This window comes from Dendrobates tinctorius, unplaced genomic scaffold (genome assembly GCF_039654945.1).
Source record: "Dendrobates tinctorius isolate UK_male_01 unplaced genomic scaffold, ASM3965494v1 ptg000183l, whole genome shotgun sequence".
Taxonomy (NCBI): domain Eukaryota; kingdom Metazoa; phylum Chordata; class Amphibia; order Anura; family Dendrobatidae; genus Dendrobates; species Dendrobates tinctorius.
The window spans coordinates 9922993-9949318 of record NW_027361850.1 but is presented as its reverse complement, the minus strand read 5'-3'; the positions used below and the strand labels follow the sequence as shown (position 1 = coordinate 9949318).

Below are 26326 nucleotides of genomic sequence, written 5' to 3'. Positions count from 1 at the left end.
GGAGATCGGAGGTCACATGCTCAGGTTCTTTTCCAGCTCGGATTGGACCATCAGTAAGGTCAGGAAGGACCCGGAATAACGCTGCTATAAAAGGTTTGCATGGCCGCTCGGCCATGCGCTAGTATAGACTGCATTATCAGACTATGAGGAGTGAGTGTTGTTATGCATGTATGAATGTCTCTGGTGAATGACTCATTGCAAACCCCTACCCTTGGTACGCATGTGTTGTGCAGTCAAGCCTGTTAAGCGCCCAGGCACTCTGAAGCAGGTCTTCTTGGGACCGCGAGTCACCTATGATACCGCGCTCCAGCTGCTGGCATTATCGCAGGGCTCGTCTCTGGTCAGCTATTATGTCATCCAGTTCTGGACGCTGGCTTCAGAACTGGAGTGGTCAGATAAGACCCTCATTCCGGTGTTCTGGAGGGGTCTGGCTGGCCATGTAAAGGACGCTCTGGCCACCAGAGAGATTCCCGCCACACTGTAGGAGCTTATCACCATCTCCACCCGCATAGACCTTCGTTTTTCAGAGCGAAGGTTGGAGCGGTCCCAGTGTAGGCAGAGGTTTAGGTTGGCACCCAGTTTTGTAAAACCTCTGGAACCTCCCAATCAGGCGTCCGAACTCCAAGAGGCCATGGGAGATTCTCGCGCGGGATCCAGGTCCCGGTCCGTGCGAGTACCCGTGGTCTGTCACAGTTGCCAGTAGTCGGGTCACCCAGCCAACAGGTGCCCACAGCGGCTAGGAAAACGCTCGCGTCTAGTGGCTATTGGAGGAGGCCTACTAGACACTGCAACGTTTTCCTCCAAGCTGACCTTTGAGGGGTCGCTTGAGTTTGTATCCTCCACTCTGGCGGTGGAGGTTTGCGTGGACTCCGGGGCGGAGGGCAATTTCATGTTGTCTGCCTTCGCCCAACGGCACGCAATTCCTCTAGTTTTACTACCCCAGCCAGTCACCATCAGAGTTGTGAATGGAGCCACTCTACCCTCTCAAATTACCCACCAGACCGCCCCGTTGATACTCTTGGTGTTTCCGTATCATCGGGAGACGATATCCCTTCTCGTCATGTCCGAGGGTATCGATCAGGTCCTTTTAGGGGTTCTCTGGTTATGGTTCCACTCTCCCCATATAGAGTGGTCTTTGAGGAGGATTCTCAGTTGGGGTAAAGCCTGTGAGGGTAGATGTCAAAGGGAGTGTGCGTTCAGGTTGCTTCCAAGGAAGTCCCCGCAGATCTTTCCTCTCTCCCCAAACACTATCAACAGTACGCAGACGTGTTCTCCAAGAGGGCAGCGGAGACCCTTCCACCCTATCACCCCTACGACTGTCCTATTGACCTCTTGCCTGGTGCTGAGCCTCCTTGGGGTCGAGTCTACCCCCTTTCTCTTCCGGAGACAGAGGCCATGTCTCAGTACATCAGGGAGAATCTGGCAAGAGGATTCATTAGGAAGTCAGTGTGACCAGCTGGGGCGGGATTCTTCTTCGTCCAGAAGAAGAACCGAGAACTGCGTCCCTGCATCGATTACCGGGGTCTTAACGCCATCACTGTTAAGAATAAGTACCCTTTGCCCCTGATATCGGAGCTGTTTGATAGGCTACGGGGAGCAAGAGTGTTTACCAAACTCGATCTGCGGGGGGCTTACAACCTGATTCGCATCCGCGAGGAGGACGAATGGAAGACTGCATTTAACACCAGGGATGGGCACTACGAATACCTGGTGATGCCCTTCGGGCTCTATAATGCTCCGGCCATCTTCCAAGACTTTGTGAACGATATCTTCCGGGATATGCTTACCACCTCGGTAGTAGTCTATCTGGATGATATTCTCATCTACTCTCCAGATATTGATTCCCACCGGAGAGATGTTTGCAAAGTTTTCGACCTCCTGCAGGCAAACTCCCTCTATGCCAAGTTGGAGAAGTGTGTGTTTGAGCAAGAATCCTTGCCTTTTCTGGGCTATATCATCTCGGCCCAGGGGTTGGCCATGGATCCTGCCAAACTACAGGCGGTGATGGATTGGCAGGAGCCTCACTCCCTCAAAGCGGTGCAGCGCTTTATGGGATATATTAACTATTACCGCCAATTCATCCCGCACTTCTCGACTTTGGTAGCTCCCTTGGTTGCCCTCACCAAGAAGGGAGCGAATACTAAATTGTGGTCAGAGGAGGTCTCCAAGGCCTTCCTCTCCATCAAGTCCCACTTCGCTAGTGCTCCCATTTTACATCACCCCAATGTGAATAAGCCATTTATTTCAGAGGTGTATGCCTCGTCCGTCGGTGCTGGAGCAGTCCTGTTCCAAAAGGATGCTCAAGGTCGGAATGCTTCTTCTTTTCCAAGACCTTCTCGCCGGCAGAGAGGAACTATTCCATTGGGGACAGGGAGTTGCTAGCCATGAAGTTGTCCTTTTCTGAATGGAGATACCTCCTGGAGGGGGCTCGCAATCTTGTAACTTATAGTCTACTCTAAAAGAAACAAAAAGACCTTTCTGATGAAGGTCCGTTGTTGGACCGAAAACGTTCATATGATATGAGTCTATTTTTGTCTGGATGCACAATAAAAAAAATTGCTTCTCCGATTTTGAGTGCCAAGTATTTTTGTATCTGTCTATTAGGACAGAGTCTAAGACAGGCATCAGTGTCCACCAGTGGCTCTGCACTCCACGGTGCACATGCTCGATACTCCATAGTCAGCGTCTATAGTGGCGTCCGCAGGTGCGACGCCGCGCGCTCAGAACGTCTAGAGGGACTCTGACCCTGTGTCCTTGGGGCAGAGTTCTGTGACCGCTTTCTGTGCGCTCCATGGCCGGGCTCTGTGAGTTAAACAGGCACCGGCATTTATGTTCTGCGGTAGCGCGGCTCTGTGAGTTAACAGAGTTCGCTTCTGTTCACACTGGCTGACGTTAACCCACGTGTAACCTTTTCTACACCGCTTTATACTTCCGCCATTACTAAGCAGCAGTTTACCACCCCTGCACGGTGGACCCCAGGCTGCAAACGCACCATACTATTATTTTATTATTTGGTGCGTTCCGCCAGCCCTAACACCTCCCTGTACTGCACATGCCCAAGGAATACAGCCTACACCTCTCTGTACTGCACATGCCTAAGGAATATAGCGTACACCTCTCTTTACTGCGCATGCCCACAGAATACACCGTACACCTCTCTGTGATGCACATGCCCAAGGAATACAACGTACACCTCTGTGTACTGCACATGCCCCAAAATTACAAAGTACACCAATATGTGATGCACATGCCCAAGGAATATAACGTACACCTCTCTGTACTGCACATGCCCAAAGATTACAATGTACACCACTCTGTGCTGTACATGCCTAAGGAATACAGAATGCAACCTCTCTGTACTGCACATGCTAAAGGAATACAACGTCCTCCTCCCTGTACTGTACATGCCTATAGAATACAGCGTACTGTACACTTCTCTGTACTCACATGCCTAATAAAAAAAGGGGGAGACAGAAGCGCACAATAGGGCCTTATCCAATGATATAAACGTTTCACAGATATGGATCCACTCACCTGGTTCAGTTGTGTGGAACACAACAACCATAAGCACAAATGGGTAGGATCCGATGAACTGCAGCAATCAGCAGGTCACTAGAATTGCATATATAGGAAGGAGAGAAGTCCGGCTTTCAGGATCGCGCTGTTCCAGTCCAAAGTTCACAAGGAGTTAATCCAAGGACCAAGCAGTGATTATAACTTTCTTTTTATTCCATAAACTCTACGCGTTTCGTGTACACACTGTACACTTCCTCAGGAGCAAAGTTACCAACTTTGCTCCTGAGGAAGTGTACAGTGTGTACACGAAACGCGTAGAGTTTATGGAATAAAAAGAAAGTTATAATCACTGCTTGGTCCTTGGATTAACTCTTTGTGAACTTTGGACTGGAACAGCGCGATCCTGAAAGCCGGACTTCTTCTCACATGCCTAAGGAATACAGCGTACACCTCTCTTTACTGCATTTCCCCACAGAATACAGCGTACAACTCTCTGTACTGCACATGTAAAAGGATTACAACGTACACCAATCCGTGCTGCACATGCCCAGGGAATATAGCATACAAATCTCTGTACTGCACATGCCCAAGGAATACAATGCTTTGCCAACATTTCAAAGAAGCTTGTGGTGACTACAGCAGATGTAGGGATGTCAATCAGGGTTGGACACTTTTCCATATATTGTCATCACCCATGTGATTCTTCACAGGTAATAAGTATACTGCTTGGCCGTTTTTTTTCAATTAGTTTTGGGTTCTGCTGCATCAGAGAAAACTGACAGCAGTGAGTTTGGAAAGATTGTCAGGTCATATAATAAAGCATAGTGGCAGTGGTAAACCAACCTGACAGGTTCCGTTTAAATAGATTTACAAGCTTTGCATTCAACAAGTGCAGATATTCCTTTTTATGATGGTTTTGAAATATGGATCAATACAGTCATTCAGAGAGAAAAAAAGTATGGTAACACGCTAATCTACTACTTACACAGGTAATAAATACAAAGTCAAAATGTATACCTTTCCAAAATCTCTCACATCAAACAGGTCAAATGCTTCAAAGAGGTCGGCTCGGCGCATTCCAAATTTCTCAATGCAGTTTGAGAGGAAGGTCCGAATATTCTTTAAGCAAAGAAACTGGAAGAAATTGAAAACATTATTATCTCACTCATTTCTTATCACCTTATCAATCGAACATATCAGATCCTTATCTTCGCAGATATCATCTGTGAGGCAGAGCGTCGGGAGGCTGAGCCTGTCGATATTGGCTGATTGGTTGATGCTAGTCTAATATGTATGGGGGTCTTCAATTTGGTGCAAACGGAATTCATTACACCAAGAATTATTGGGTGTTACTGCATCTACTGAATGCCCCTCCTTCATATACACACACACACATCTATATATATATATATATATATATATATATATATATATATATATATATATATACACACACAATTAATATTTAATGTTAAATTAAAATTAACACTAAAATTATATATAATAAATATAAACAATTATTTGAAGAGCAGCATTACGTAAGGGCAGACAACTGACCAACACCCCCACCCATAGTACTGTTTCAAATTCAGGCTTCATGGGCTGTAAATGCACTACTCCCATCTAAGACTTGGGGGCACAACAGCAACACTGATAGTGAGCCGGGACTCAGGAGTAAGGAGTCCCCGAAGCAGGATACAGCTGTCTGCTGTACAAGTAGAGTTCTTGGGGAAATCTGTCAGGAGGCACTCCAGTGTAACTCAGTACTGGGAGTACTTCACACTTAAAGGCGCTATAAGAGGAGACGTTCAGAAAGGCACATGTTGGCGGAGCGTTGGAAGGGAGCATTCCATCTGGCCTGGAGGTTGATTGAGTCCCTGACCCGGAGGACATAGCACGGAGGCAGGCATCTGTGTATACTACAGACTGTGAGTAAAGCTTTGGAACTACAAGCCCTGGTGTCCTCCATTCATTCTTGCGCCAACGCACCCAGCACCGCTACATCTGGGTACCAGCTTCTACACCGCTTGTGCCTCTCCTCTCCCCCTACATCTACACTGCCCTGGGGCTACAGCTCCACCTGTGGGGAGCTTCACCATCTTGGCTGCAACATACCTCCAGCCCCAGAGGATCTGCATGCAGCGTCAGCCTAACATCTCACTTGCCGAACACCACAGGTGGCGTCACGAACTATTCCATTAACTGCATTCCACCATTCAATCTCCCCTTTTTACATTGGGCACCCAGGGCCACGGACCGGGTCACCGCTGCTGTGACACATCCCGCTGACACCGGCCCGGTACCGAGTACCCCGCAGCCCTGGGAGGGCGACCCATATACATCCTCACCTCCCAGTCTATGAGATTTTAGACAGACAACATTAGGACCTGATATAAAGGAGTCACAATAGGACTGAAAGGGGGGCCGTGGAATGTTGCCTCCCTTGCAGGGAATTATTTGAGAGAGTGTAGGAAGGAACAGTTAAAGGATTGAGAAAATGTACCAGGTAAGAGAGAAACAAAGATAGATGGGCCACAGGGATAGAGGGGCTCAAAAGCGGCTATGAGACCTAATGCAAATTATGAAAAAGACAATGTGCAAATGGTTTAAGTTGAAGGCTTTTTAACTTGGATGGTCCTATAAAAAGGCAAAGCTAAAAAGGAATCCCAGTGGAACCACTTGGTAGCGATTTTACTCCACTACTATCTGGGAATGGGCAACTAGCATCTCCATGTGCTGGGTCATAGCAATTTCTGAAAACCATTCCTCTAGGGAAGGTGCATCTGGGGACTTCCAGTGATGAGGGATTACTGTTTTACCTGCTTGTAGCAGGGGTCTCAGGACAAAGTACTGTTTCTTGCATACTTATCTAAATTCCATTTTTATGTGCCTCCATGAAAATCTTAGGCAAAATTTTGAGGGCACTTTATTGGGAATTGTTACCCTACAGATCTATAAAGTTAGCCACGTGTATAAGCAGTAAAAGAATTGTGTATGATCTCTTCAGGAAAAATAAACTTGACTTGTCTGAACTTAGTTTGATGGACATTAGTGGTGCCGATTTCCAGGAACAGAACATGAATGAGTAGCAGAGGACAGGACTGGCTATTCTGGACAGTTTATGGGAGTGCTGAGGAACAAGGGACAAAAGCCTCTTCCTAAAAGATGCTCTCATAATAAAATGGCACAATGTGCCATAGCTGAGCAGTTGCAGATGGAGAGTGCAATAAAAAACAATCCTATATTCTGTACAAAAGATGTGCCGTTAGCCCCTTGGAGTTTTGTTGTATGAGACAGTACCCGGTGACTTTTTATGATAACTTCATTCCTTGCACTGGTTCCTTATCCAATTGAAGAAAATCTATACTGAGTATTAAAGCGACAGAGTGAACTTCGGTTCAGCAAACACTGCAAGCAGTGTACATGTTTGCATACTACTTTAATTATAACAATGGCAGATATGTACTTTGGAGCTTCCTTCCTTTTTTTTTAAAGAACATATTTACATTAACTCCTCATGTATAATTCATCTATATTTGCCTATTACTAGTCTTACTTTACGCTTGGTTGTCACGTGCAGCCAAAATACAGTTTTACAGATCATTTATTCAACAATTTAATTTTGAAACTAACGAGGCTTGTATAAATCTTGTCATCGTTGTGCAAATTCTCTTAAAGGTCACCATGCAGCCCTAGAATTAAAGGAAACCTGTCACCCGCGCTGCAGGGTCGCCAGTCAATCAAAGCGCTGGGGCGTGCTTACAGTCATCACTCACAGTATAGTAAGTGTTGTGGTGAACGGTGACTGTAGCCACTACATACACAGTCCCATGACTAAAAGCCGTTGGCTCCCGGTAGGAAATAAGTTCATTTTCTCCCAGTAGCCGCACTTGCAGTAAGGTGGCTGGAAGCATTGTAATGCTATTTCCCCTAGCATAACCCTAAATCTGCAGGTAAATAGTGTTTTCTAAGGCGGCAGATTCCCTTAATGTGCAAAGAAACTGGCAGAAGTAAAAACTTTACTAAACCAAAGACACCTGAAGTTGTCTGCATTCTGGTAATAATAGAATTAACAAAAATGAAGAATTTACCAGAAATTTGAATTTCACTGGAATCCATGAAAGGAAAACTTAATTAAGTCTACTTACTGCTACATATCTAAGGTTTGCAAGAATTACAAGTTGGAAGGAAAGAAATCAGACAAAAAAAGGACTAGTTGTAGTCACCATGGAGATACATGGGTCTAATAAGGAGCTGCAGGCATCAAATGGGGATTATAAACAATTATATTCTGCCATACAAATCACCTAAGGAATCTATATAGCTCAGAAAATAATTTAAGGCCCAATTATTTTTGGCCTGTTAACGTGCGTCAATAGACTATACTGTATACAAGTTGATCAGCGTCTATTTGCTGCCGATGATAATTTTTATGCCAGCGTCAACAACCAGATCAGCTGAAGAATAAGTGGTTGCAAGGTAAAAAAAAAAATCCCAAATAAGATTAAACTATAAAAATATTCTGTCCAAAATGAAGTTTCACCCACAATTGTAAGCAACCTTTCAACTGTCAAGAAGGTGTTTTTTTTAAAGGTAGGTGTCATATCAAGAGGAAGATTCGTTATCAAAGAAAGGAGGAGGAAGTCAGAGTAGATGAAGAGATAATGTTCTTTGCCAAACATTTGGCATGATACGTTTTTCAGAGCTCGTATCACTGCTCTTCTCTATAATTTATACATGTTGAGTAGTGATGAGCGTACGTTCTTGTTACTCGAGTTTGCCTAGAGTGCTCGGGTATTGACCGAGTATCGCAGGTGCTATAGTGACATATTCGAGTGCATTCCCCGCATGTTTAGCAGCTGTTAGCCATAAAACATGAGGGGATTGCTGGTATTGGTCAGGCAATTCCCTCATGTTTTGTGGCTCTCTGACAGCCGCAAAACATGCAGGCGCGGGGACTTGAACATGTCACTCGATGACCAACGATTCTCGGTACGTACCCGAGCACCCTAGACAAACTCGAGTAACGAGCATTTTCGCTCATCACTAATGCGGAGTTCTTGGAGAACACTTTATTTTCCCACCAATTGTCAGTATAGACGTTTGGGGCCTATGGTACTTCGGAGTCTCTGGACTGATCTTGCTCTCATCTCAGCACCTATATAAATTTACTTGACTGTAATATCCTTTCCAAAATATGAAGACTCCAATGACAAAATCTACTAAATTTAAGTTAGAATCATGTTTAGAATGTTTCATTTTTTCTACAATTGACCAATCCCACAGATGGCAGAGGTTCAGGTAAAGAGGAATTTATGGATTTTTTTTCTGAGTAAAAAATTAATTTTAAGGCAAATTTACACAAAGTGACAGTGGTTTCTAGATCGTATTACAGATGCAAAACTCGACCCGATGTTGTTACGTTTCGATCACAGGATCCGCGGTTGAGCTGGGGCTTGCATCTGTAATACAAGCTAAAGACTGCTGGCATGATTAAAGCACACAGGTTCCATCTTTTTGGCTATGAAAACCAACACTCTTTACAGAACAATTTTCCTGTCAAGACAACAGAGCCTATTATATGTCATTAGGCATCTCTGGTGTCCACTGTGAGATGGAGCCAACCCTGCATTTTGGTTTCTGTTTACTACAAAAAGCAGCACAAAAACATAAATGTAGCCTAAATGTATAAAACAGGGAACTTAGCAGATTTCTAATATATGTTAATTAATTTATTTTTACTTGTTATACAATTTACTGTATCTCAATGTGTGGATCCAACTAAGGAAAGTACCGTAATACAAAAATGACATCAACAGATACAAAATAGACGCTTACATTTTTTACACCAGTGCGAATAGAACAGACTCGCCACTTAATAGAGACTAGAAGAGTAATTACACAGAGCTTTGGCTAGAGTCGCCCCCGAGGACTGGATGATTGTGAATTACACAACTTCTCACATACATTTTTTGAGGGCAAACTCTTCTTTTTGCATACAACATTGTCATTTGATAATATATCATAATCTACATTTTTCCATTGAGAAATAGAAGAGGATCTCTCTCCCATCCAGCGCACAGCAACAGCTATTTTTGTCATAAATAATTCTTCTCTGAGAAGGATCCTGAGCATAATTCTTCATCTAGGATTCCAAATAAAAGATATCTCAGCAATATAACCGATAGAGACTTCCACTAAATCTGATAAAATGTTAACCACTTTCGACTAGAACTTATGAATTTCGTAGTCCAATAGAAGATGAACATATGACGAGAGATATTGCATTCCAGTAGTCTACCATAAATTCTATTCTAAATGTATGTATGCCGGTAAATCACATGGTTCCCTACTTTATATTGTTCTTGAATACCCGAATAACTACCACAGTCAACAATTTTTCTGCTGATTAAAGTGAAATACTGTTTCCACTGTTGGTATGCCAAGGAATTTTAACATTGAATTAAGTTGTCTCCTGTTTATAGGTCTGGATACAAAAACTTAAGGGTTTGGATCAGTGTAGAATTCTGGCTCCAAGACATAACAGAGTATTACAATTGCAGCAGTGTATAGGATTTATGGAAATCTTATACCTATTGCACACCTCGAAACTTTTGAAGAATCGAAAGAGGGACAAAGGTTGCGGCGTGCGCATTGTGGCAAATTTTAGGCTATGCCCCCGACCACACCCATTTCTCAACTAGTCACACATTTCCATGCCCCAACTACACCTGAGAAATAAGTAACAAAGTATAGAAAATACAAGGTCAAAAATTGAGTATACTAACAAGGAACCTTATATACACATTATAGCAGATAAGAATTAGCCTTTTATTATGCATATTAAAACACAAGATGCTACCATACATAAAAAACCAACCAACCGTGCTGGCTACCATAACCCTAAATGTGAACCCTAATTGCAGACTACCTACCAGCGGAGGTTGGCACCCTACACACAAATGAGATTGGCACCCCCGCTCCTCGATGGCTATCCCTAATGCTCCTATATATCCCTAGGCTGTTGCAGCATGTAGTCACTCATTTAACCAAGAAAAGGAGCATATGGAGGTTGCAATAAAAGATAATTCTGGGAAGGCAACAACAGACAAGTGTACAAAAAGAAGGTGATGGTAACACGGACATTTGCTAACCTCATGATGATCAGTTATGGAGAAACGCGCTGAAGTTTTCTTGAATCCTGCTTTGGGCAGGGGGTTGGACCAGATGGCCCAGGAGGTCCCTTCCAACTCTACGATTCTATGACCATCTACCAACCTTAAGTACCCTTTACTTGCTGCTATCAACATGAATTGAATATATGCTATAAATTTATATGCCATTCAAGCTAACATCTGTTAGCTGGCATTGCTTATGTCTTCCATGTTTGCTGCTTTTATCATTTGGCTACCCTTGTTAGTATAAATTAGTGATTTTAGGGATTTCAAGGGACAGCCACCGTGGAGCGGGGGCGCCATTCTGCTGACCAGTAGGGTGCCAAGCTCCGCTGTCAGGAAGGCATACATCTAAAGGGAACAGCATAGTTAGGTACTCATTTGTGTTTTCACTTGTCACTTTATTGTCCGTGTTACCATCACCTTCTTTTTGCACACCTATCTATTGTTGCCTACCCAGAATTATCTTTTATTGGCAACCTCTATATGCTCCTTTTCTTGGTTAAATGAGTGACTACATGCTGCACCAGCCTAGGAATATATAGGATCATTAAGGTTAGCCATCAAGGAGCAGGGGTGCCAATCTCATTTGTGTGTAGGGTGCCAACCTCTGCTGGTAGGTAGTCTGCAATTAGGGTTCTCATTTAGGGTTATGGTAGCCAGCACGGTTGGTTGGTTTTTTATGTATGGTAATGTCTTGTGTTTTAAAAGCCATAATAAAGGTTAATTCTTATCTGCTATAATGTATATATAAGTTTCCGTGTTACCACGCCCCAACCACACCCATTTAGCACTGCTGATTACACTGACTGGTACTGATGGCACAGTGGCCGATACTGTGGACACACTGATTAGTAGTGAGTAAAAGAAAGAACAGAGAGAGAGAAAAAAGAAAACAGAGAGAGAGAGAAAGAAAGAAAGGAGAGAAAGAAAGAAAGGAGAGAAAGAAAGAGGAGAAAGAAAGAACAGAGAGAAAGAAAGACAAAGAAAGAGGGGAAAGAAAGAACAGAGAGAGAAAGAAAGAAAGAAAGAAAGAAAGAAAGAAAGAAAGAGAAAGAAACAGAGAGAAAGAAAGGGGACAGAAAAAAACAGAGAGAGAAAAAAAAGAGGTGAAAGAAAGGGAGAGAGAAAGAAAGAGGGGAAGAAAGAACAGAGAGGGGAAGAAAGAACAGAGAGGGGAAGAAAGAACAGAGAGAGAAAGAAAGAGGAGAAAGAAAGAACAGAGAAAGAAAGAACAGAGAAAGAAAGAAAGAAAGAAAGAGAAAGAAAGAAAGAAAGAAAAAGAACAGAGATAGAGAGAAAGAAGGATGGGAAAGAAGGATGGGAAAGAAAGAACAGAGAGAGAAAGAGAAAGAAAGAACAGAGAGAGAGAAAAAGGGGAAAGAAAGAACAGAGAGCGAGAAAGGAAGAACAGAGAAGAGAGAAAAAAAAGAACAGAGAGAAAGAAAGGGAAAAGAATGAAAGAAAGGAAGAACAGAGCAAAAGAAACAACAGAGAGAAAGAAAGAACAGAGAGAAAGAGAGAAGAAACAAACAAAGAGGGAACATAGAGAAAGAAAGAGGGGACAGAAAAAACAACACAGAGGGAGAAAAAAGAAAGAGGGGAAAGAAAGAACAGAGAGAGAGAAAGTAAGAAAGAAAGAAAGAAAAAGAGGGGAAAGAAAGAAAGATCAGAGAGAAAGAAAGAATAGAGGGAAAGAAAGAAAGAAAGAAGAAAGAAACAAAGAAAGAGCAAAGAGAGAAAGAAAGAGGGAACAGAAAAGAAAGAGGAAATAAAGAAAGAACAGAGAGGGAGAGAGAAAGAAAGAGGAAGAAAGAAGGAAAAAAAACAGAAAAAGAGAGAAAGAACAGAGAGAAAGAAAGAACAGTGAGAGAGGAAAGAAAGAACAGAGAGAGAAAAAGAAAGAACAGAGAGAGAAAAAGAAAGAACAGTGAGAGAGGAAAGAAAGAAAGAACAGAGAGAAAAAGAAAGAGCAGAGAAAAAAAGAACTGAGTGAGAAAGGAAGAACAGAGAGAAAGAAAGAATACAGAGAGAGAAAGAGGGGAAAGAAAGAAAAAACAGAGCAAAAGAAAGAACAGAGAGAAAGAGGGGAAAGAAAGAACAGAGAGAAAAAAGAAAGAACAGAGAGCGAGAAAGGAAGAACAGAGAGAGAAAAAAGAACAGAGAAAGAAAGGGAAAAGAATGAAAGAAAGGAAGAACAGAGCAAAAGAAACAACAGAGAGAAAGAAAGAACAGAAAGACAGAGAAAAAGAGAGAAGAAAAAAAACAAACAAACAGAGAGAAAGAAAGAGGGGACAGAAAAAAGAACACAGAGGGAGAAGAAAGAGGGGTAAGAAAGAACAGAGAGAGCGAAAGCAAGAAAGAAAGAATAAAAGAAAAAGAGGGGAAAGAAAGAAAGATCAGAGAGAAAGAACAGAGAGAAAGAAAGAAATAATAGAGGGAAAGAAAGAACAAACAAACAAAGAAAGAGCAAAGAGAGAAAGAAAGAGGGAACAGAAAAAAAGAACAGAGAGAAAAAAAGAAAGAGGGGAAATTAAAGAAAGAGCAGAGAGGGAGAGAGAAAGAAAGAGGAAGAAAGGAAGAACAGAGAGAGAAAGAACAGAGAGAGAAAAAGAAAGAACAGAGCGAAAGAAAGAGGGGAAAAAGACCAGAGAGAAAAAGAAAGAACAGAGAGAGAAAGGAAGAACAGAGAGAGAAAGAAAGACTACAGAGAGAGAAAGAGGGGAAAGAAAGAAAAAACAGAGCAAAAGAAAGAACAGAGAGAGAGAGAGAAAGGAAGAGGGGAAAGAATGAACAGAGCGAAAGAAAGAAAGAGGGGAAAGAAAGAAAGAACAGAGAGAGAAAGAACAGAGAGAAAGAGAGAGTAAAGAGAGAAACAAAGAAAGAACAGAAAGAGAAAGAGGGGACAGAAAAAAGAACAGAGAGGGAGAAAAAGAAAGAGGGGAAGAAAGAACAGAGAGGGAGAGAGAAATAAAAGAACAGAGAGAGAAAGAACAGAAAGAGAAAGCAAGAAAGAAAGAACAGAGCGCGAAAGAGAGGAAAGAAAGAAAGAACAGAGAGAGATAAAGAAAGAACAGAGAGAAAGAAAGAAAGAGGGGGAAGAAAGAGAACAGAGAGAGAAAGAACAGAGAGAGAGAAAGGAAGAACAGAAAGAGAAAGAAAAAGATTAGAGAAAGAAAGATTACAGAGAGAAAGAGGGGAAGAAAGAAAGAACAGAGCGAAAGAAAGAACAGAAAGAATGAAAGGAGGAGGGGAAAGAAAGAAAGAAAGAACAGAGTGAAAGAAAGAACAGACAGAGAAAGAGAGAAAAGAAAGAAAGAACAGAGAGAAAGAAAAAAGAAAGATTAGAGAACGAAAGAACACAGAGAGAGAGAAAGATTCTATAAAGATACTATAGCAGCCCGGCTCCCATTGTAGTGCCCACCTGAGCCTCTCGATGCAGGACATATCATGATCCACTCACATGGCCGGCATCCCCGAATCCAAGACGATCTTGCTGTCCGTGCTGTCGGAGGAGGACATGGTGATGGATCTGAAGCATTCCCTGAAGTGCCTCCATGGTTCTGTCACAATCTCCTGCCGAAATTACCTAATTTCTGGTCAGCCTCTAGCACGTCACTTCCGATGGAACGTCATATGCAAATTTTAAAGTGCTCCTCGGGACTCTGCCGTGTATTCCTGTGTCCGCGGGAAAAGTAAGCTTCCGGTCGGGACAGTGGGGCAGACTCTCAAAATTGGGACTATCCCGCTGGATCCAGGACGGTTGGGAGGTATGAATGCTCCCCACCATACACCTTGTATACGCACGGCTCCGCACACCTCATACACACACAGTTCCGCTTTGTATGCCTCGAACACACGACTCCACTCCGTACACCTCGCACACACACGGCTCCACTCCGTAAACCTCGTACACATGCGACTCTGCTCCGTACACCTTGTACACACATGTCTCCACTCTGTAAACCTTGTACACACGCGGCTCCACTCTGTACACACATGGCTCAGCTCCATTATTATTATTTATTTATAAAGCACCATTGGTTCCATGGTGCTGTACATGAGAAACGGTTATGTTATGAGTTCATTTTCTGCTCCACCAGTTGAGAGTTCCCCTTCCATTCTCCCTCTGGTGGTGACAGGAGGTAGAGAGGTTGGTTTAAGTGGTAGTGATTTGCCACCTGGTGAGGAAGATAACGATTGGATCTCTGGAGGATCAAAATGGATATAAGACAGCCGACGCCCTATCCTAGTGCTGGTGATTCAGTCTGCTTCTCAAGTCTATGACTCAGCTCTGTTCCAGTCATCTCAAGATAAGTTTGTTTTTTGCTAATGTTCACACTTGCTCTTGTTGGTCATTTCAGTTTTTTGTGTGGTCAGCCAGCCCGGCTGGGCTGTGTTGAATTTCCACACTTATTTGCCAAATTGTCTTTTTTTTGTCCCTTATTAGATTGGCCTCTTTTTGCTCTGTCTCAGAATATTTCAGAGTGCTGATATAGTGGGAGAAGTCTAGTGACTTCAGGGATAATTTTGGTATCTGTTGTGTTGGACATTTTTGTAGGGATTTTTGGCAGATTGCAGACAGTTTCGTTCCTTTCCTGTCCTTTCTAGTTAGTTTGGCCCCATCGTTTGCTCAGCCTATTTTCCTGCCTTTGTTTGTGTTTTCATCTGGTTTAACAGTCAATACATGTGGGGGGGCTGTCTCTCCTTTAGGGGTCTGCTCTGGGGCAGTTAGTTTTCCTCTTTTTCTACTTTAGGCTTATTTAGTTCTCCGGGTGTGACGAGGTGTCTAGGACCACCGTAGGAATGCTCCACAACTGCTGCTAGTTGCGTGTTAGGGTCAGGGGTCTGCTGTCTGCATAGTTACCAACCTCTTTGGTTTTCTGAGACTTAGCTTGTTTGTTTTTTATTTCCTCCTCGGCTACCCGTTCATAACAGGGTTACATACGAATTACAGATATCACTTACAGTAAACAAACTAACAATCACAGACTGATATAGAGGGGAGAGAGGACCCTGCCCTTTCGGGCTTACATGCCACAGGATGGTGGGGAAGGAGACAGTAGGTTGGGGGGTTGCAGCAACTCCAGTGATGGTGAGGCGGTAGCTCCAGTAGTGGTGAGGAGGCAGCGGGGATCATTGCAGGCTGTAGGCTTTCCTGAAGAGGTGGGTTTTCAGGTTCCATCTGAAGGATCCGAGTGTGGTTGATAGCGGGACGGATGGATGGGGGCTATTCGGGAGAAGTCTTGGAGGCGGTTGGGCGAGGAGTGAATAAGTGTGGAGGAGAGAAGGCGGTCTTGGGAGGACCGGAGATTACGTGAGGGAAGTTATCGGGAGATTAGTTCAGAGATGTATAGAGGAGACAGGTTGTAGATGGCCTTGTAGGTCAGTATTAGTAATTTGAATTGGATACGCTGAGGGAATGGGAGCCAGTGAAAAGATTTGCAGAGGTGAGAAGCGGAGGAGTAGCGAGGAAAGAGATGAATTAGTTGGGCGGCCGAGTTGAGGATGGACTGGAGAGGTGCAAGGGTGTTAGCAGTGAGGCCATAGAAAAGGATGTTGCAATAGTCGAGGCGGTAGATGATGAGGGCATGCACAAGCATTTTAGTAGATTGAGGGTTGAGGAAGGGATGGATTCTGGAAATATTTTTGAGCTGGAGGCGACAGGAGGTGCAGAGAGCTTGGATGTGCGGTTTGAAGGACAGGGCAGAGTCAAGGGTTACTCCGAGGCAGCGGACCTCCGCTACGGGGGAAAGCGTGATGTTGTCAATTGTTATAGAAAGGTTGGGTAAGGAAGATCTGTGAGATGGGGGAAAGATGATCAGTTCAGATTTGTCTACATTGAGTTTGAGGAAGCGAGAGGAGAAGAAGGAGGATATGGCTGATAGACACTCCGGGATTCTGGAGAGCAGAGAGGTGATGTCTGGGTCAGAGAGGTAGATCTGAGTATCATTGTCATAAAGGTGGTACTGTAATCCGTGGGACTTTATGAGTTGCCCCAGGCCAAGTGTGTAGATTGAGAAGAGTAGGGGTCCTATAACAGAGCCTTGGGGGACTCCAACAGAGAGAGGGTGGGATGAGGAGGTAGTGTGGGAGTGTGAGATGCTGAATGTGCGGTTGGAAAGGTATGAGGAGATCCAGGATAGGGCGAGGTCTTTGATGCCAAAGGAGGAGAGGATCTGTAGTAGGCGGCAGTGGTCAACTGTGTCGAAAGCAGAGGACAGGTCTAGAAGCAGGAGTATAGAGTATTGTCCGTTAGCTTTGGCTGTATGTAGGTCGTTGGTAATTTTGGTCAGGGCTGTCTCAGTGGAATGATGGGGGCGGAAGCCAGATTGTAGATTGTCAAAGAGCAAGTTAGATGAGAGGTGGGAGGAAAGTTCAGTGTGGACATGCTGCTCCAGGAGTTTAGAAGCGAATGGGAGCAGCGATATTGGGCAATAGCTGGACGTGGCTGTTGGATCGAGGGTTGGCTTTTTAAGGATAGGCGTGATTGTGGCATGTTTGAAAGCAGAAGGGAAGGTACCAGAAGTTCGTGATAGGTTGAAGAGGTGGGTTAGGGATGAGATAAGAGTGGTGGTGATGTTGGGGAGGAGGTGGGATGGGATAGGGTCAAGTGCACAAGTGGTGAGGTGTGATTTGGAGAGATGAGTAAGCTCCCCTTCAGTGATGTTAGATAAGGAGGTTATGGGGTTTGGACATTGGTCTGGTATACAAAGGGGTTGTGGTGGTTGAGCAATAAAGACTTGCCTTGTTTGGTCTATCTTGTTTTTGAAGTGTGCGACAAAGTCCTCGGCAGAGATTAGGGAAGTCGGATGGGGCAGTGGTGGGCGGAGGAGGGAGTTAAAAGTATTGAACAACTGTTTGGGGTTGTGGGATAAGGAAGATACAAGGGATGTAAAGTAGGCCTGTTTAGCAGAGGTGAGAGCTGATTTGAATGCAAGTGTCGCTTGTTTGAGTGCAATGAAGTCGTCTTGCGAGTGCGTTTTCTTCCAGTGTCGTTCTGCAATTCTGGATGCTTGTCGAAGCTTTTTAGTGGTGTTAATGTGCCAGGGTTGTCTATTGATTCGTCGCACTCTGTTATGCATGACAGAGGCGTCTGAGTCGATGGCTGATGCAAGAGTGGCATTGTAGAAACTAGTGGCAGTGTCAGTGTCGTGGAGTGAAGCTATGGAGGACAGTGGTAGAATAGAGTCAGAGAGTGTGCGAGAGTCTAGATGTGCGAGGTTTCTGCAGGGGTGTGCATGCTGCTGGACATGGGTGACAGGTGAGGAGGACAGGGATGAGAAAGTGAGTAGATGGTGGTCAGATAGAGGGAAAGGGGAGGTGGTGAAGTTAGAAAGAGAGCAGAGGCGGGTAAAGACCAGGTCTAGTGTATGTCCGTCTGCATGGGTGGCTGAGGAGGCCCACTGAGTAAGTCCAAAGTTTCATCGGCATAAAGGTGGTACTGGAATCTGTGGGACTTTATGAGTTGCCCTAGGCTAAGTGTATAAATTGAGAAGACTAGGGGTCCTAGAACAGAGCCTTGGGGGACTCCAACAGAGAGAGGGTGGGATGAGGAGGTAGTGTGGGAGTAGGAGATGCTGAATGTGCGGTTGGAAAGCATGAGGAGATCCAGGATAGGGCGAGGTCTTTGATGCCAAAGGAGGAGAGGATCTGTAGTAGGAGGCAGTGGTTACCGGTGTCAAAAGCAGAGGACAGGTCTAGAAGGAGGAGTATAGAGTATTGTCCGTTAGCTTTGGCTGTAAGTAGGTCGTTGGTAATTTTGGTCAGGGCTGTCACAGTGGAATGATGGGGGCGGAAGTTAGATGAGAGGTGGGAGTAAAGTTCAGCGTGGACATGCTGCTCCAGGAGCAAATGGGAGCAGCGATATTGGGCAATAGCTGGACGTGGCTGTTGGATCGAGGGTTGGCTTTTTAAGGATAGGCGTGATTGTGGCATGTTTGAAATCAGAAGGGAAGGTACCAGAAGTTTGTGATAGGTTGAAGAGGTGGGTTAGGGATGGGATAAGAGTGGTGGTGATATTGGGGAGGAGGTGGGATGGGATCGGGTCATGGGCACAAGTGGTGAGGTGTGATTTGGAGAGATGAGCAAGCTCCCCTTCAGTGATGTTAGATAAGGAGGTTATGGGGTTTGGGCATTGGTCTGTTATGGAAAGGGGTAGTGGTGGTTGAGCAGTAAAGACTTGCCGTGTTTGGTCTATCTTGCTTTTGAAGTGTGCGGCAAAGTCCTCGGCAGAGATTAGGGAAGTCGGAGGGGGCAGTGGTGGGCGGAGGAGGGATACACTTTGGATACAGGGATACACTCCATACACTTTGTACTCATAGGGCTCCCTTTCGTATGCCCCGTACACACACTGCTCCGCTCCGCACACCTCGTACACACACGGCTCCGCTCCATACACAACGTACACACATGGCTTCGCTCTGTGCACCTCGTAGACACACGGCTCTGCTCCGTACACCTCGTACACACACAGCTCTGCTACAACAACCCTGTAAACCCCTCCTGACCCCACACATAAATTTCCCCTCATCCAGCACCATGACAACCAGCATAGCAGAGTCCTGCGTACACCGAGGCCTCTGATCTTGTGACCCCTGACTCCTCCCCTCCTGTGACCATATCACAGGTCCTGTGCGCACAGAAGAGAACAGCCTAGCGACGTCATTGCTGGCTATAAGGGGCTGCGGTGGGTCTCTCTGGGAGGGTGTGCGGCTTATCTCAGTGCAGTGCGATGAAAATAGACTCTTGGTAGGGACAGCGGGTGGGAGGGTCAAAATCGGCACTGTCCCGCTGGATTTGGGACAGTTGGGAGGCTAGCCTATTGTGTTTTTGTTTTTTTTATATACTTTGGAATATGATCTGCGCTACGCTTTTGAAATCTGCAAATATACATTTTATTTGCAGATTTTCCCAATTGACTTGAAAGAGATTATAAAAATCTGTAAGGGCAGTGGACTGATCTGCTGTGTTCCTACAGCTGAACACAACAATCACTCTATGTGTACAGTGTTATGCGGTTTTACTTGTAATATGAACAGTGATGTGCGACTTTTATATTGTATGATGATAATGTTTTTAGCCTATAAGTATTGTAAAATGTTAATGTACAATGTGAGTAGTGCATAATAAGCAGAGGATTAGACTTGGGATAGTATAAGTACTGTCCATATAGTTAAGTGGTGTAGCAACAGTATAGGACATAAGATAAGAACAATAGCTTTAGTTTAAAGGATAGGATATAGTTAATGTATCAAACTAGCCCAGTGGGTGGGGACTAGTGTTGTTAAAAAGTGGGTACTTCCTGGTAGTGACTCAGATAGGGAAGTACTGTGACAAGCTCAAGTTCAAGTACAGTGGGCTGCTAGGGCCAGCATGTACCAGGTGTTCAAAGCAGTGGGAAGCCATACAGGAGTAACAAGCAGATGCTCCTGTTAAGTCAGGAGCCCAATGCCTGGCATAGGGGCTGCCGGTACATTGTGTCCTCTGGCATACAGTGGAAGATAGACAGAGACCCATATAGACGGAAGGTAGTGAATCCCGGGTGCACTGCTGAAGTGGACAGGAGAACCGTCAAGCTGACAATGGGCTTAGAGATAGTCCAGAATGAATGAGTAGTAGGGCTGAAGAGGTGTTGAATTGTTGTGCCCTAGCCCAGGGTTCCCCAACTCCAGTCCTCAAGGCCCACCAACAGATCATGTTTTCAGGATTTCCCTTGTATTGCACAGGTGATGCAATTATCACCTGGGCAATACTAAGGAAATCCTGAAAACATGACCCGTTGGTAGGTCTTGAGAACTGGAGTTGGGGAACCATGCCCTAGCCTACATGTTACAACCTGATGAACTTGAACTGTCCAGTAAATGTTTGCTCAGGTGTCCCCTGACTTATTTGCAGCGGCTCCTGAAGATGGAGGCCTGCGACCTTCAAGTGATTGTGATGTACTCCACACTTGACAGCCGACTGGGAGTGGGACAATGTTTATCTTTAAAGTGCCAGAGAGTAACCAGACAGCAGCTCGGTCACGACTACTGCTCTCGGCCACTTTAAGGGTACATGCGGTTTTACCTGTGGATTGGCCTGAGGTTTTGCCCTGCGGTTTTTCATCTCCACAATGGAGGAGATGGCAAACCGCAGCGGAATCCGCAGAAAGAATTGACATGTCAATTCTTTCTGCGGTTTTGAAACCGCAGGAAAACCGCACGGAAAAATCCGCACCGTCTGCACTGCGGTTTTTAATATCCATAGGATATTATGGTACCGTACACCGCAGCAAAAACTGCTGCGGATCCGCAGCGGCCAAATCCACTGCGGAACCGCAGCAGAATCCGCAGCGTGTGCACATACCCTAAAAATCTGCAGATAAAAAAAAAAAGACGTGTGTGTTAGTGCATAGAGGAAACATAGAGGAAACACTAAATGTACTAAAAACTTTTGTATTATGCAAATTACATTATCAATAAAGTGTTATCAAATCTGAGGAACAGTATCCAAAACAGACCAGTTTAAATAAAAGAAATGATATACCAAAAAGAGACAAAAGCCAGTGAAAAAGAAAGATAAAAATGCAACCTCACCACCACACTTATCCCAACCCTAACCCTTCACTTCAACTTATGATTAACTTACTCTCCGTTTTCAAATATGCCCCAATTACACCTATACTGAAGAAGCCATCCCTCAACCAGACTACTACATCCAGCCATTGGCCCATATCACTGTCAACGTTCGCCCCCAAATGCCTCGAAAAGCACATCCACACTGTACTTTTCCTCCCGCCTGTTATCTAATCGACTCTTTGACAACCTTCAATCCGGCTTCCACCCCTACTATTCTATCGAAGCTGCCTTATCCAAACTTTCCAGCGACTTACTGTCGAAGCTAACAAACATTTCTCTATACACCTCCTTCTAGACTTGTCCTCTGCCTTCAACACATTTGACCACTGCCTCCTACTACAGATCTTTTCTTCCCTCTGTATCACAGACCTTACCCTCTCCTGGATCTCCTCATACCTCTCTAACTACACATTTAGTGTTTCCAACTCCCACACTTCCTCGTCATCCCATCCTCTCTAGATAAACAATAATAATGAAAGAGAAATGCACTAAAAACTTAATTACACAAGTAATCCAAGTTAGGTAATTGGTTCAAAAATTCTGCAGGGAATCAGCGATATCAAAAAAACACTAAATACTCATCATGGAAACGCAGCCTTAAAGGGAACCGGTCATGTGAAAAAACGCTATTATTATTATGCAGTTATGGGATTAATCTGCAGCGTAATAGCATTCTGAAGCTGCCTGGGGCACACACACGAAAGCCCCGCTGCCAGGAGGAAATTACATTTTTGCCTCCCAGCATCCTCAGACTTTCAGTCATAGGGGTGGCTCCGGTGAGGATTCAGTCACCGCTCAGTGCATAGTGAACGGTGGTTGTAATTGCATCCCTGGCGTCAACTGACATCCAGCTCTGCATTAGGTACTGGACAGTTTCAGAATGTCATTAACGTGCAGATTGATGATTTTTATTTATTTTTTTTTACACGACAGCTTCCCCAGGCTCCTCCAAACCACCACCATGTATGTAGTGGTAACATTATACCCTTCCTAACTAGACCTTTATATTGTCTTGTTGATTACTGCATATACCAAAACAAAAAATTAATAATGGTGGTGGTGATATGCTAATTGCTGGGTGACTAGTCATGGAGGCGTCACTACTGCCTCTCTGGGCAATGCACAGTGCAACAATGAAGCCAAGGTGAATAAACAGGACAAAGACTCCTGATACGGCAGCAACCATTTTACAATTGAAACCATTCTTTGGTATAGACCAACTTAAAGGGAGTGTCAGCACAGAATGACTGTGGAAACCAAGTATAGGCGGCTTGACAGAGTCCCTTTACAACAGAGAGAAAGAATGAAATGCAAGTAAGTTCCTTAAAAAGTGAAAAAAGTTTGTTGAAATCCACTACCCCAGGGATGAGATACAAGGTGTAGTCTGCCCATTTGGTACAATGAATGGTACTGTACAGAAGGATTTGGGGGAACTTTAAATATCTTGAGACTGGAAACCTAAACAGGACTACAACAAGGGACCGTCATTTAGGTTTCATGATGGACGACAGTGGGAGATGTGTGATTATTCTTCTACAGGGTTTCCATGTGTGCGTCAGGTGCTCCCAATGTACTTTATCATCTGCATAATCGATTTCAGCAATCCTCATATGTGTTCATGTTTAATGTGACAGCAGCTGGAAACGCAATATGTGCAATTTTTTCATATTTCAATAATGTGTAACCTGTAATCATTTCACATTCAAGGGTTCATATCTTCTACCTTACAAATATTAAAAACCAAAGGCAACAAAAATGTTACATTTGCACATTTTTTGTGCATATTGAACAAAAATGTGTATTTTTTCTGAAAGTTTTGTGGATTAAGGTTTTGACTTTCTCTAAGTGTCCGGTGTTTATTTTCAGTGCTAAAACAACATTTTTTTATATAGCTGTAATATGGCACCTCGACAAATCTGCATTAAAAGACTGGCCATATGCAGAATTGAATTATTTTTTATGTTTTTTTATGCGTATAATTGAGAACTCTCTGCAGTTTATCATGAAAGAAGAAAGAAAATTAAAGGTACGAGTGCAAGGACAGGGGATGTTTCAATTCATATTCATCATAATAATGACTTGTAAAGAAATATTCTCATTCACTCATTATACACTGCTCAAAAAATAAAGGGAACACTTAAACAACAGAATATAACTCCAAGTAAATCAAATTTCTGTGAAATCAAACAGTCCACTTAGGAAGCAACACTGATTGACAATCAATTTCACATGCTGTTATGCAAATGGAATAGGCAACAGAAGGAAATTATTGGCAATTATCAAGACACCCTCAATAAAGGAGTGGTTCTGCAGGTGGGGACCACAGACCACATCTCAGTACCAATGCTTTCTGGCTGATGTTTTGGTCACTTGAATGTTGGTTGTGCTTTCACACTTGTGGTAGCATGAGACGGACTCTACAACCCACACAAGTGGCTCAGGTAGTGCAGCTCATCCAGGATGGCACATCAATGCGAGCTGTGGCAAGGTTTGCTGTGTCTCTGTCAGCATAGTAGAGGGCAACAACCCAGCAGCAGGACAGTCACCTCCGCCTATGTGCAAGGATGAACAGGAGGAGCACTGCCAGAGCCCTGCAAAATGACCTCCAGCAGGCCACAAGTGTGCATGTGCCTGCACAAATGGTTAGAAACTGATTCCATGAGGCTGGTCTGAGTGCCCGACGTCCACAGATGGGGGTTGTGCTCACAGCCCAACACCGTGCAGGACGCTTGGAATTTGCCACAGAACACCAGGATAGGCAAATTCATCACTGGCGCCCTGTGCTCTTCACAGATGAAAGCAGGTTCACACTGAGCACATGTGACAGACATGACAGAGTCAGGAGACGCCGTGGAGAGCGATCTGCTGCCTGCAACATCCTTCAGCATGACCGGTTTGGCAGTGGGTCAGTAATGGTGTGGGGTGGCATTTCTTTGGAGGGACGCACAGCCCTCCATGTGCTCGCCAGAGGTAGCCTGACTGCCATTAGGTACCGAGATGAGATCCTCAGACCCCTTGTGAGACCATATGCAGATGCAGTGGGCCCTGGGTTCCTCCAAATGCAGGACAATGCCAAACCTCATGTGGCTGGAGTGTGTCAACAGTTCCTGCAAGATGAAGGCATTGAAGCTATGGACTGACCCACCCGTTCCCCAGACCTGAATCCGATTGAGCACATCTGGGACATCATTTCTCGCTCCATCCTCCAACGTCACATTGCACCACAGACTGTCCAGGAATTGCTTTAGTCCAGGTCTGGGAGGAGATCCCTCAGGAGACCATCCGCAGCCTCATCAGGAGCATGCACAGGCGTTGTACTGTAGGGAGGTCATACAGGCACGTGGAGGCCACACACAATACTGAGCATCTTTTCCTTGTCAGGAGGCATTTCAACTGAAGTTGTATCAGCCTGTAATTTGATTTTCCACTTTGATTTTGAGTATCATTTCAAATCCAGACCTTCCTGGGAAATTAATTTTGATTTACATTGATAATTCTTATGTTTTATTGTTCTGAACACATTCCACTATGCAATGAATAAAAAAATTGCAACTGGAATATTTCATTCAGAGATATCTAGGATGTGATATTTTAGTGATCCCTTTATTTTTTGAGCAGTGTATATTTAACCAATATTTTACAAGAGGTTTGAGGTCCTGGAACAATTACGGTTGTTTAAGGGAATCTGTCACAACGTTTTTACTACCCCGTGTGATAGCAGCATGATTTAGAGACAGAGACCCTTACTCCAGTGATTTACTGGGTTGTTTGCTGTAGTTTTCATTAAAGCAAAGTTTTCTGTTACAGATCTAACAATTCTCTGAACGCTGAGGTCTTTAAAAATCTGCTCAAACCACTGATTGGCCACTTTGTGCGTACACTGTGCATAGGCAGAAAGCTGCCAATCAGTAGTGGGAAGTGTGGTTGAACTACATGGCAGCAGGTTTACTAGCCCTCTAGTGATCTCCTGCTGATGAAACTAATTTTATCAAGACTAGAACAAGCAGCCTAGCAGGTGATACTGGAATCAGGGTCTCTGTCTCTTCATTACGCTGCGATCAGATTAGTTGGCAAAAACCTGGTGACAGATTCCCTTTAATCAATGTTGGCTCAACTTCTGTCATATCATCATGACTTTTTGGTTGATACTCCGCAAAAAACAGACATGTGAACAACCCCTTAGACTTAGGCCTGTTTCACACTTCAGTTTTTTTTGTTCAGTTGCAATCCGCCAAAGATGCAAAAAACGGATCCGTTTCCGTTGTGACACAAACAGATGTGACCGGAACGTTTTTTTGGACGGATCCGCTGAAGTTGGAAAGGTTAGGAAATTTAAAGGAACCGCGGCCTGGAAAAGGAGAGATAGAGAGAGGGAGAGATAGATAGAGAGATTTTACGCCGCTTCCAGAAGGCGTTTAGGGTTAAAATGCATAGCCGAGAAATTCTCCCGGGCAGGCGCAGTCAGAAAAAGCGGTCCGCCAGTGTAAAAAAACGTTTCATTGTCCGTCTGCTCCGCCCGGGAACCGCTAAAATTTTAGCGGATCCGTCAAAAAACGGATGCAACGGATCACCATCAGTCAAAATCCGCCGCTAATGTAAGTCTATGGGGAAAAAACGGATCCGCCAAAAAAGGGGCAGATGTTTTTTTCTAAAAGTGGCGGATTTTGACTGACGTCAAAAAATTGAAGTGTGAAACAGGCCTAATAGGTACAAGTTCTATCCATGCAAAACACACAAAAATACTGCTTCAAGTTTCTGAGGCCGATTGCCTGGCAGAAAAATCCTCATTGGAAAAGAAAAATTAGGTGACTATAAAGCCAATACTAATTATGAGTCCTTTTGTATTAGATTTTAGTGTTCGTTCACATGGCCGATAACAGTTGTGCAGTTTTTTTTGCTAAAAAAGTTTCCCTTAAAGAATAAAATATTGTATAACGAGCCATTAAAAGATGGCAGTGGTGTGGAGTTACTGAAGCTTTGGGCAGATTTGTCTGATTGCAGCCATAGCAAGTCCAA

The 26326-nt window shown here is 44.2% G+C and overlaps 1 protein-coding gene across 3 annotated transcripts in view; it reads right to left on the bottom strand.

Moving 5' to 3' along the window:
• VAV1 (vav guanine nucleotide exchange factor 1) overlaps positions 1–26326 on the bottom strand; it is a 171443-nt gene that overhangs the window by 140287 nt on the left and 4830 nt on the right. For all 3 annotated transcript variants that reach the window (XM_073552033.1, XM_073552034.1, XM_073552035.1), the window contains exon 2: positions 4534–4650. In XM_073552033.1, the coding sequence (XP_073408134.1) occupies positions 4534–4650 (117 nt within the window). The remainder of the gene's footprint in view (positions 1–4533; positions 4651–26326) is intronic.